Source organism: Oncorhynchus gorbuscha, linkage group LG20, assembly GCF_021184085.1.
Source record: "Oncorhynchus gorbuscha isolate QuinsamMale2020 ecotype Even-year linkage group LG20, OgorEven_v1.0, whole genome shotgun sequence".
NCBI lineage: Eukaryota > Metazoa > Chordata > Actinopteri > Salmoniformes > Salmonidae > Oncorhynchus > Oncorhynchus gorbuscha.
Genome location: NC_060192.1, coordinates 27861486 through 27874831, shown reverse-complemented (window position 1 = coordinate 27874831; position 13346 = coordinate 27861486). Strand labels below are relative to the sequence as shown.

Genomic DNA, 13346 nt, shown 5'->3' with positions numbered 1-13346 from the left:
ATTTTTGAACCATTCCATTGTAGATTTAGCTTTATGTTTTGGATCATTGTCTTGTTGGAAGACAAATCTCCGTCCCAGTCTCAGGTCTTTTGCAGACTCCATCAGGTTTTCTTCCAGAATGGTCCTGTATTTGGCTCCATCCATCTTCCCTGTCCCTGCTGAAGAAAAGCAGGCCCAAACCATGATGCTGCCACCACCATGTTTGACAGTGGGGATGGTGTGTTCAGGGTGATGAGTTGTGTTGCTTTTACACCAAACATAACATTTTGCATTGTTGTCAAAAAGTTACATTTTGGTTTCATCTGACCAGAGCACCTTCTTCCACATGTTTGGTGTGTCTCCCAGGTGGCTTGTGGCAAACTTTAAACAACACTTTTTATGGATATCTTTAAGAAATGGCTTTCTTCTTGCCACTCTTCCATAAAGGCCAGATTTGTGCAATATACGACTGATTGTTGTCCTATGGACAGAGTCTCCCACCTCAGCTGTAGATCTCTGCAGTACATCCAGAGTGATCATGGGCCTCTTGGCTGCATCTCTGATCAGTCTTCTCCTTGTATGAGCTGAAAGTTTAGAGGGACGACCAGGTCTTGGTAGATTTGCAGTGGTCTGATACTCCTTCCATTTCAATATTATCGCTTGCACAGTGCTCCTTGGGATGTTGAAAGCTTGGGAAATATTTTTGTATCCAAATCCGGCTTTAAACTTCTTCACAACAGTATCTCAGACCTGCCTGGTGTGCTCCTTGTTCTTCATGATGCTCTCTGTGCTTTTAACGGAACTCTGAGACGATTACAGTGCAGCATTTATACGGAGACTTGATTACACACAAGTGGATTGTATTTATCATCATTAGTCATCTGGGTCAACATTGGATCATTCAGAGATCCTCACTGAACTTCTGGGGAGAGTTTGCTGCACTGAAAGTAAAGGGGCTGAATAATTTTGCACGCCCAATTTTTCAGTTTTTGATTTGTTAAAAAAGTTTGAAATATCCAATAAATGTCATTCCACTTCATGATTGTGTCCAACTTGTTGATTCTTTACAAAAAAATAGTTTTATATCTTTATGTTTGAAGCCTGAAATATGGCAAAAGGTCACAAAGTTCAAGGGGGCCGAATACTTTCGCAAGGAAGTGTATATACTTTTTCCTATTGTATTATTGACTAAGTTTGTTTATTCCATGTGTAACTCTGTGGAGTTGTGTCGAACTGCCTTGTTTTATCTTGGCCAGGTCGCAGTTGTAAATGAGAACTTGTTCTCAACTAGCCTACCTGGTTAAATAAAGGTGAAATAAAAAATATAAAAATGTGTATGCTGTGATTTTCCATGCATCTGTCACTGACACGTCGTTCGTTGACCCCACGATGTGTGAATAGTCTTATATTGCTAAACCTTGCCCTCACGTTTGCTGAAGATTTGCCAAGTGACTTATGACATGACAGTGACTTATTTTGGCACATTGCTCTCATCATATAAAGTGGTCTAACTAAAATGTTAAATCAGACAGTATTCAACATTTAGCAGGCCCTTCCCTTGTTGTAATGGGACGTTCTAGGCAACCAACATGGTTTCTAACAACGTAGAAGTACATTAATCAAGCATGAATGCACTGAAAACAGTATTTATTGTTAAAATGTACACATTAATACAGTGTATTCATCTACAAAATAAAAAATTATTGAACTTTGTGCAAATTACTTCCACATTTAGATTATATTTAAAAAAAAACATGAACAACCAAAACTGGCTGACAGGGTAGTACAAATAGTGAGAAAATACTTAACATGCAAAACAGCTTCAATAAAAAAAATAAGATATTATTAAAAAAAAAATAATTAAACAGGAAATTGGTCCATGATTTACCGTCAACAGATTTTGTGAATATACAATGTAGCACAAAATACTTCTCTATGGCATTCAATTAAAATGAGAACGTTAGGATTTCTGGTTAGTCACAATGCTCTCACTCTACATTCCTCCACGATAGGGTGTTATACAAACATTTATGCATCCAGTAAACAAACCACTTGCAAATTCCAAAGAACTCTCCTAAAAACTACATGGATCATAGTCAGTTGGAAATTGAGAAACCCGATCACAAATATTCTGAAAAAAAATAAAATAATAATAATAATACGTGTCCATTGAGAGTTTGATGTCGAGCTCTAGCCTCCTCTTGGTGGTCTATGAGCATCCTGGCATGATTTACTACAGCAGAATAGTGACTTTCCCAGGGACTACTACACATGGAAACTGGCCTACTGGTATTAACAAATCTGGTTCAGTACATTAAATATTTATGTATATGCTCAACATTGTACATCGTCCACGACAAAACAACCAAATAATAAGAAAACAGCTATAATAATCAAAGAATGCAGCATTTGTGATGTAAAATGTGCTTTAAAAAACATTTTGTTCAAAGCCTTCCGTTTTTCTCCATATGTATGCCATTCATCAGATTGAGAAGTCAGGAATTGCATAAAGTGAACACAAATAGCAATTCCTTATTCTCAAAGATAGAACTCTGACAAACAAATAATCTCACTTTCCTGTGAAATGAGTCGAAGTCACCTCTCGCGAACAAAAGTGATGACTTCACAGATACCTTCATCTTCATAAACTCAGTTTTAAAAAACGCTACATATCTGAAAACATATGGCAATGCAGACAATAACAAAAATAAACTATGGAAAATCTGCAACTTAAAAGAAACCTTGAAAATAAATACTTAATGGAATAACAATGCTGTTCAATGTTAATGAATTATACACCTCTGATATCACACCTCTGAAAAAAACTGTTGACTCCCAACCAAATTCTTGATAAAAAAAATAAAAATCTACCTGGTCACATACACTGAGTGTACAAAACATTAGGAACATGAGACTGACCAGGTAAATCCAGGTGAAAGCTATGATCCCTTGTTGGTCACTTGTTAAATCCACTTCAATCAGTGTAGATGAAGGGGAGGAAACAGGTTAAAGAATCATTTTTAAGCCTTGAGACATGGATTATGTATGTGTGCCATTCCGAGGGTGAATGGGCAAGACAAAATATTTAAAAGCCTTTGAACAGGGAATGGTAGTAGGTGCCTGGTGGAGTGTCAAGAACTGCAATGCTGCTGGGTTTCACACTCAACAGTTTGTTTTCCAAGTGCATCAAGAATGGTCCACCACCCAAAGGACACCCAGCAAACTTGATACAACTGTAGGAAGCATTGGGAGTCAAATTGGGCCAGGATCCCTGTTGAAAAGTTTCAACACCTGTGAGTCCATGCCCCGACATATTGAGGCTGTTCTGAGGGCAAAAGGGGGTGCAACTCAATATTAGGAAAGGCTTTCCTAATGTTTTGTGCACTCAGTGTATATCATCACTGATGCACGGAATTGTGCAAAACATGAGTGGGGATTTGGCCCGTAAAATTGTAAACAAAAATGCTCTCCGGGTTCCATTTCCATCTGTATAAATTGTAAAGCTATTACATAATGCTACGGTCAACTATGGCACAGTACTATAACTTTGTTCTTCCATACTGTACTGAAGGCACAATGCACATTTAAGTTCCGATGATGCAGAGCAGGAGAGGATTTTGGGAGAGGCATAGGGTCCTACAACGCCGTGGTTCGTATAAACCTACTGTCCTATTGAAATCAATGGATATGCTTAGCACCCGTCACAGGATTCAAGTGTAAAGTGCATACAGTACACACACGCTACAATCAACTGAGACAATAGTGCTCATGACCTTCAGGGCCTCAAGACATCACATTGTATGCTCTGGGTTTAATCAAATCAAAGCCACGAACACATTTTCTATGCTAAGACACAGTGACCTCTTCATTTTTTCCAATAAAGCAAGTGAATACTGATTTGACGGAGGCGTATAACTGTAAAGCAATTATTTTCCTGCACTTATCTGACCTAGTGCAAAGAGTATTATTTTTTTTGGCTTGAATAACAGAGCAGTTCCAGAGATTAATAATAGTTACCAACAAAAATATTGTAGTGTGTTTTTGGTTAGCAACAAAGAAAACGCATCTGCATGCATTTGGTGAGGATGGAAACTGAAAGCTGATTAAAGCTCTGGTGACAGATGTCGTGTCCAGGGTTTGTCCATGGTAACAGGGATGCTGTTTGGTGGTCATAAGAACGACAATAGAAAGGATGACGGCTATTAATGGCTCAGTTGTCTCCTGGCAGACATGTAAACTGGCCATTTGAGCCACCTGGTGGTCATCAGTTTCCACTCTAAGGTCTGCAGGAAACACGCGCACTTCAGCGGAACTCATCTATAGGCTTACCTGTCTATGATTCACTCTCCATTGTCACAGTTACCGTCTGGGCTACGTCTGAAACACAAGGGTTCTAGGGTCAGGCAGCACACAGACACATGGCTACTTGACATTACAGGATATCTATGGGGAATCTACATACCATCCTGATGGCCCTCAATGTGGTTAATGTTGTTGCCAAGGATGTGCTTGGGGCTTGCCAGACCATCTACAGAGCTGTTGGAGGACAAGGCAGAGATTAATTTAATGAATTAGGTGAGATCATTTTACTGAATCAGGTAATAAATAAATCAACCATAAATAACCTTTTGCCGTTGATCTGGAGGCCCACAGCTATTTGCTCAGGATCTAAGGTCAGCAACCGGGTGACAAAACTGTGTCCATCACCATGACTAACGGAGAGAAAGGAGAGGAGAGAGAGAGAACGGGGGGGGGGGCATTTGGTATTTAAACCCTGTACTAAGTTTCTAATTACTTTTAAAAAAAAAAATTTTTTTTTTTAAACAATACAAAACGTACAAATAACATCACACCTGCATCTCCAGAGCCCTTATCACTCTCTGCCACATGGCTCAAACTGCACCCTTTTGTTTCTCTCCGTCGCCCACGCACTTTCAACATTTAGATAATAAAGCACTTGACCTTTCCATTGTGTTAACAAGGGAGGATTGGTTTATTTCCAGGTTACGTATACGTTTTTTCAAGGTGACTGACGAGAAAAGTATTGTCCAACCCATTGGGTATCTCACTGCACCCTCATATGCCATGTCTGGATTAAAAGACAGATGGATTAAAAGTACATATACACTAATACTTCTGACAGCCAACTTTCTCAATCCGCCCCTAACTTTTGGACTTTATAACAATCCCAGAAGGCATTGGATTATTGCCTCATTGTTAGTTTTACACTTAAGACATGACTCTGCAGTTGTGCTGTGGAATTTGTGAATTTTGTCTCTTGTATAATAAATTCAATACATTAGTTTATACTGGATTAAGCCTACATTTTCGCTAACTGTCATTTCGTTAGTTATGTTCCAACTTTCCCTCCATCTTGTGCCAATATCAGTTATTTTTCAGTTCCAATAGTTTTTGTCAGTTGGATAGGCTTGTATATATCTTACCTATCATATGAACATCCTGTTCTGACTCAAATAGGATTCCCTCAAGATTGCTCTGTTGTCCAAAATATCAAATAGACATTGTGATACGTTTTAAGTTGCATGCATTTTAAAATATCTACATTAGTCAATCCAAAATTGCTTTGTAATGCTGTCATGGAAATATGTGTGTTTCTATGACTTTAGATTTAAATGTGGACCAATTTATTTATTGGTGAATTCTGAAAAGCTATCCAAGGACTGTTTGATAGGCTTGTGTTTTTAGGAGGTCATATTGGTTTTTGTAGAATACGTAAAAAAATGTCCATGTTGTTCTTAACTATGAAGTTGTTAATGTTCTTTTTCCTTTGAAAATAAGACACGTAAAAATGTTCTGGGGTGAACATGTGCATCTTCAAAATGTACCCATTTTTCCTCTTTCATGCATTTAACTATATGTCACAAGCAAAAGCCTTGAGAGGAGAGTTGATACAATTCCAAGTCTGGAAGGTTAAAACCAACATTTAGACATAGGAAGATGTAAAATGTTACTTTTTATTCTAGCAGTTTTATTTGCCCATATACAGTCTTATGCCCGAATATACTTCGGTGGGGTAATTCGTATTACCAAGAATAACTACACTTTGGGAGCCATTCCATTCTGAAAAGGTTCATTCTACCGCTTAGATTTCTGTGAAGATTGTTCCATTTAATTAGGTCCATTTAATTAGGTCTGCTTTCATATTGGTGAGTGATGGGATCAAGTTCTTTATATATTTTTCACTTATTAAGCATCCTAATTTTTAAATGTTTTGTAGTCCACTTAAAAAAACGATTCTAAAGCTCCAAAAGAATAGGTAGATAGTAGACTTGGTGTTTTCACCTGGTGTAGATGGGAAACATCCAGTACTTCTTCTGGTCTCCAAACACCTCCACCACGTTCCTACTGAAGCCCAGAGAGAAGCCATTTTTGTCTGGGCCATTTCTGAAGACAGGAGCCCTGAAAGCTTCTGAAATAAAAACCAATGACAAACAATGATAAAAATGTTGTCAACAATCAATCAAGACAATAGTGGATGAGATGTTCTGTGTTCCAGCATGGTGAGGCATGGCAGCTACCTATGGTGGTCCTGTTCTTTCCCACAAGCCAGAGATGGTAGCTGAAAAGCGACAGGATGCTGATGAAGAACATTGCCGCCACAAAAAACAGAAACAACACGTGGAATTTGGCGTGAGTGTCGGGCAGCTGATTCTTGAGAGGGAAGAGAGAGGAAAGCAGTTAGTGACGTCATACTTTTCAACAGAACCACACAGTAGTAATGTTAACCTTCTGCACAGACACACAGGATCAGTCAGTTGTAAATGACAATGGGTGACCTCATTCTGGAGAAGCAGAATCTGAGCCTACATGACTGTTCAGTGAATGGCCCCAGCAGGTACTACATGCAGTACAGACCTTTGGTTGTCTGTGAAGTCAATATGCAAAATAAGACATGCTAAACAACCAATCCTGTCCAACTCCACACTGGGCCTCAGTTGGCCAAGATGACAGTGGGCATTCATTGTCACAAGCAAGGCAGCATACAACACAGACAAGGACAGAAGCCCAGTCTTAACACTCAAGGAGGAACAGACAACGGCTTATGCTGCAAGACAAGAGTGTTTGACACATACTGAAGAGAATCCCTCAACAGCGACTTGTACATCAGAGACAAAAGGCCTGTGAATGCCATAATGGGTGGAGCTTCTCTAGCTTACCTTACTGTGACTTGCCATTAGTGGCAATAGGCTATTCAAAGAAGTGCACCCTTACTTTTTAAACTAACCATGACGATCAGATGGTGACAATCTTGCATTTTACCTGAGGACAATCCCCAACAGATCTCCTTCGGCAATGCTTTAGGCAAAGTATTAGAGACAGATTGTTAGTGGAGAAATGTGTGCAACTATTTTACAGCGATTAGATATAAAAATAAATCTGACATGCAGACTGCTCAAATTTGAGGTGGATTATGTAGAGGATTTGGGTATTGGCTAATTGGAACATGCGATCAGGGATCTTACTGCTGTCAGTGTTTACACTCAACCACTAAACTCTGGCTAGGGAAGAAATGAAAGGCAGCTAGAGTATTACTTAGTAGTACTTACTGTCCAGAATTTTATGAAATACTGCAGGACAGTAGCAGCGACAAACACACAATACAGCATGGAGTAGGCCAGAAACAAGACAAAGAACTTGTAGTTCGAAAATCCAACACAGTTATTCACCCTGAGCAAGAAACAGAGAGAGGGGTAAATTAATCAGTCAACGTGGCTCCTGCTGCCTTCTCCACTAGTTGCCTCTATTCTCTAATCTGTATCAAATAGTGATGACACAAAGTCTACAGAATTATCTGTTTGAGAGCTGGGTAATCCCTTTTCCAATGCTGTACTAGACAAAACAGTGACTTCAAGTAAAAAGGTCAGACAGATCAAATATGCTGATGCAGTAGAATGGAGAGGATTAAACTCTCCACTGATCCAATCACTATCAAGTCAGTATGAACAAAGAACTTCACACACAAAAGGAGTGTACTGTTGCTAAGCATCTAAATTACAAGAACGGACTGAGGTGTTACATACCATGGACAGTGATGATCCATCTTCAGTACACACCTGAGAGAGAGAACAAAAAAAACAAGGGAAAGAAGAAAATAGTATATTACTTTGGAGTTAAAGCATCTAAAAAGGCCCCACATAAAATCCAATGGTGCATCTCATCTGAACCCCATAGAGACAGAACTAACTGAACTCACATGTCACAGGTGGAGCAGTGGTGGCAGCGGTCGGGTTTGATCACCTGACAGTGGTCACAGTACCGGACGGCTGTGGAGAACATACCAATACACCTGCTCAATCATCATCAGCTTTAAATCCAAGGTGTGTGTGTCCCAACCATGTGTCGACTGTATTGTATTCTCACCTCCGGTCCCAGTGCGTGTGTAGACAGGCAATCCTACGGCCTCTTTCTTCAGGATGTCCTGCTGAGCGTCTGGCTGCTCCTTCTCATACTGCTCCTTCTCCACTTTGGCCAGACAAAACTGATGGGAGAACAGAGAGAGTTTCACCAAGTATGTTATAACATAGTTAGTATCAGTAGTCATGCATCTAGAAATTAGGGCCCAGTTGAAATGTGAAACAAGTAACTTGAGATTGAGACAGAGTAATCCCACTTCACAACCATATGCTCTCACACACTCCTATGTGAACATCTGCTGTACAGTGTAATTACAGAGCGCCTAGGGAACCACCCAGCCCAGTGCCCATTCCCCTGGCCCCGTGGCATTGTGGTGTAGCATCTCATGGGAGGCAGAATTAGTACTACTGGTGACGACAGATACACTGTGTATTAGGGCTGTCTCCGACTAAAATCTTGACTGACCGAAAGTAGTCTGTTCTTATGACCAGTCGGAATTTTAAAACATGCATTTTTCCATATATAAACACAACATATGTTTGAATGAAATCAACTATATGTTGGCTACTGAGCTTGTCTGATGCTTTAAGCACTGTGATAAAAAATTAAGAAACAAATGACTTAAGCGGGAGCCAGAGATCAAGATAGCCTAACCAGAAGCAGAAGACAGTAATAAGCTACACCAGTGGTCAGTAACCTTTTCCATTTGGAGTGCCAAGTTATCCTACCATTTAACTGATCTGCATGCCAGTTACAATTTACATATGCACATTTTAAGTTGTAATAAAGTCTATATAGCTCAGAATCAATGTCATGTGGTAAATCAATATTCTATCTAAATGAAAATGATACAAATCTAAAAGTAGCTTTATCGCCATTGGCAATATGTAAAAAGCCAACAAACAAAAACATTGCAGCCCGCAGGAAGAAAATATCCTGATAAAAATAAATATCCTATAAATCACATTGGCTACACGTGGCCTGTCTGTAAGGAACTTGAAACATTGTATCAACTATTAATTTGGTCTGAGCTAGCAAACTTGCAACATTGTATAAAATATTCTGGGCCATATCCTGAGCTAGTGGGATGCGGACAGACTGACACAGCTGTAGGATATTTGTGCATGGGATAAGAAGTAATTGGGTAGGCCTATTTTACGACATTTCCACAGGAAACAGAAATTGCCATAACCAAACAAACATTGTAGATGAGAAATGATGGTAATTAACTGTAAATGTACTACGGGTGATACTGGTGTGCCATCCCAGCGGCATCCGCAATGGATTAGCCCACTCAGACAGGCGTCTCGTGTGCTATACATTTAATATATATATATATATATATATATATATATATATATATATATATATATATATATATATATATATACTTGCCACCACCCCACAGCCTATCGACCAGTAGACTAAATTGGGTCAGCCCTACTCTGTATACCTCTTTAGAGGGGCTGGCAGGCCTACTGCAGATAGTCTTCCAGTAGGACCAGATAAACATGATGAAGAATAGGTGGAAGACAACCAGGTATGATACTGTTGGAGAGAGGGAGCAAGAACAAAAAACAACCAGGTATGATACTGTTGGAGAGAGAGAGCAAGAACAAAAAACAACCAGGTATGATACAATAGAGTTTGTGTGATCAAAGACAGTTGTGAAAGCAACAAATGTTTCTGAATGTTACTTACTTTTTTCTGCATTATTTGGGATTGTAACTGAAACAGACAAAGCACACACAAAGACAGAAAATAGGAGTTTAGAGAGGGCGTCTGATTGATGCGTCTGCAGAGTTACAGTACTACAGTAGTATGCTCACATCTACAGACCCCCTCCTCTCACCCCCCCCAGTGGTAGCCTGGCACTACCAGTGGGGGACCCACCCATCACAGAATGCTTTGTTTGCCCTGCTGAAGGGATGCCCCTGATTACAGCCACTCACTGACTGACTGACTGACAGACATGCATGTCATTGTACCATCTACAGCAGAAACAGGCTAAAACAGGTTTAGTCACAGGTTCACATGACGAGTCAGCTATATGGGAATAAGAGTATTTGAGGGCAGAGTAGCCTCATATCAAATGGCTCTTAAGATACTTGGCACAATCTAATACAGAATCACAGCCCAGATGAGACCTAGGCTAAAGAATGTCAAAATAAGAAATCATTTAGGTCAAAGGTGCTCCCGAGTGGTGCAAGACACTGCTTTTCAGTGCAAGAGGCGTCACTAGAGTCCCTGGTTCGAATGCAGGCTGTATCACACACATTCTAACTATGGAGTCAATCACCACCTTCCGGAGACACCTGAAACCCCACCTCTTTAAGGAATACCTAGGATAGGATAAGTATCCCCCCCCCCTTTAAGATTTAGATGCACTATTGTAAAGTGACTGTTCCACTGGATGTCATAAGGTGAATGCACCAATTTGTAAGTCGCTCTGGATAAGAGCGTCTGCTAAATGACTTAAATGTAAATGTCTATGAGCATGATTGGCTATCCGCAACAAAGTAGTCTTTCACTGTTTCACCTGTATTCGTCCCACCACATTTCTGTACTGTTTCCCGAATCCTACTCATCCTCATCCTCCAGCTGGGCAGTCAAGCAACTTAGTTTCAATGACGAAACAAACCCCGTTAATCAACCAAAAACGATAATTGTATACTTACAGATACAGAGTTCCACGACGTATGCATAATAAGACCAGCCAACGACCAGGTTGATGAAAATAACAGGTATCCAAGCTAAACTCCGTTGACAGCACTTTAGTACATGATGCGGCGCCATCTTTAATCCTGCGGAAAAAAGTGGTGTGACGTCAAAGCTCCAGTTTTTTGACTGAACCGAAGATGATCTATTATATTGACAAGATAGTCGAGTAGCTGCTCTAACAAATGACTGAACAATGGAAATACATGTCCTCAAAGATGGAAGGCAAACGGGAGGAGTCAATATCAGGTGGGACCATTCTAGCCAATCAGAAAGGGAAGATACGCGAGTGAACAACACGCACAGCTCGTTTTTTTCACAAATTGCCGAAACGCCACGTGCGGCCACTTATATAGTGCATTCGTAACAACCTCACAATTACGAAATGTGTATTCGATCAAATAAGCCTCACGTGGAAAATTAGCAGTAACATTTTATGCTCGACCAAATTCGACACGGTCTCATTGACCTCCATACAAGAAAAATACGAGGTCCGACTGGAAAAAACCGATTCGAATAGTTATCCAAATCGGAATTTCCACTCGGGAACTCGGATATCTTTTTTACAGCTTTTTAGACTTTCCAACCTGAAGATCACTGACGTCATGATTTGACCTCGTATTATTTCGAGTTCCCAGTTGATTTGAACGCGGCATCAACCCTTTCGCTTCACCACCACTTCCTTTCTCACTGAACCAATGAACGCCTCTTCTCCATCAGATTAATTCACCACACATCTGTACAGCTGTGAACTGGTAGGCCATGGAGACTGGACGTGAATTGACAATCTTATTAAATTACCGAATTGTGTGGGGGTGGGTGATTCTAATAAGTTACTATTGCAATGTCTGCTTGTGTTCATTGTTTGAATAGGCTTCTTAAATTTGTAATTTCCACTTTAAAACGTCAGACTTGATTTCCATAAGGAAACATTTATCAACCTCTACAAAAAATGTCCATGAATTATAATCCACTTAATAATTCACATTTCCTGTTGTTGCAAAATTATTTCCCTGCTGTAGCAAACTGGCTCAAATGAAGATCTTATGTCTGTAAGCCTAATACAGGGGTCTTCAACCCTTTCATGCCCAGGGAGCCCCTCCCTGGCATACGGTGACCCAGAGACCCCATCATACTTTATCAATTCATTTTTTAATGTCTTATCTTATCATCAGTTGAATGATAATAGCAAGAAAAAGTTTGAAACATTTTAAAATTAATAGATTTGGAAGATAGTTTTTCATTATTTTGACCTCCCACATTCTAATTGGAAGAGGAGGTGTAAAACTCTAACATAGCCTATTATCTAGAAAGGTAACTCCAAACCCATGTTCGCTAAGAGCAGTTGTTTAGGCCAATGTAGGCCAATGTCCAAGTCAAGAAAGCTTACCAGCAGCCAGTGGCACTTCCCGCACTGGTAGCCTATTCTCTGATGCTTTTTCAAGGTCTATGTCAGATATTCCAGTGAGTGTAATTGGCTCCAATGAGTGTAATTTGCTCAATATTAGTTGATAAATAAAGTTGACATCATTAGAATATATTCTCCTCTTTTCTACTGTAGATATGTCGCTAGCGATATAAAAAAATAAAAAATAACACTGAAAATAAAATATTATTTCTATTATTATATAGGACCCACTACAGTACCTTCATGGACCCCCAGTTGAAAAGCCCTGGCCACATGAGAATGGATGTTTTATATGCTTCACCTCATGTGTCAAAGTTTATGACCTGGTTGCCAAACTTGCCATATTTTTTGGAGATAAGAGATAGGCTGTGCCGGGTACCTACTGTTTATTTTAATTTTAATATGCAAATGTTGTTTACTTCTGAGGTCAATTTGTGTATGATTATAATTTGTCACATGTTAGCCCCAGCTTCACATGGCCAAACCCTACAGCCTTACTCAAGCAGAGATTAGCTATTATATATATTATTTTATTGGCCAAAGTACAGTGCACCTACCTAGAAACAGAGGGCAGCAGTGCTATTGAAAAAGACACCCGCAGACTAGTTCGTAGCCTACATGATCCAACTTAAAGCTTATTTAAGTCTGCCTGTAACCATGAGAATATAGCAGATAAACAAAGTCAACTGAACAGAATTGATCAACAGGCTAACGGTCCAAAATGAGTGCAGATACAAATACACAATTCAAATCACATTTTATTTGTCACATGCGCCGAATACAACAGGTGTAGTGAAATTAGGTGTGCCTTACAAGGAAATGTTTACTTACAAGCCCTTAACCAACAATGCAGTTTTAAGAAAAT

General features: G+C 39.7%; 1 protein-coding gene across 7 annotated transcripts; it reads right to left on the bottom strand.

The window, feature by feature from the left end:
* Positions 1 to 3102: 3102 nt before the first annotated feature.
* LOC124007287 (palmitoyltransferase ZDHHC20-B-like) lies at positions 3103 to 11268 on the bottom strand. Of its 7 annotated transcripts, none has more exons than XM_046317737.1 (14): positions 11034 to 11268; positions 10057 to 10083; positions 9809 to 9903; positions 8362 to 8479; positions 8195 to 8264; positions 8022 to 8054; positions 7548 to 7668; positions 7261 to 7296; positions 6519 to 6651; positions 6283 to 6409; positions 4605 to 4691; positions 4442 to 4515; positions 4309 to 4356; positions 3103 to 4137 (listed from the first exon to the last, which is right to left on the bottom strand). In XM_046317737.1, exons 1-13 carry the CDS (start codon positions 11149 to 11151, stop codon positions 4313 to 4315), a joined length of 1083 nt encoding a protein of 360 aa, XP_046173693.1. In that variant the 5' UTR covers positions 11152 to 11268; the 3' UTR covers positions 3103 to 4137; positions 4309 to 4312. The 7 variants fall into 7 exon arrangements, with proteins under 7 accessions (XP_046173693.1, XP_046173694.1, XP_046173695.1 ...); XM_046317738.1 differs by having other exon boundaries at positions 3103 to 3648; XM_046317739.1 differs by having other exon boundaries at positions 3103 to 3304.
* Between the last annotated feature and the right edge of the window lie 2078 nt (positions 11269 to 13346).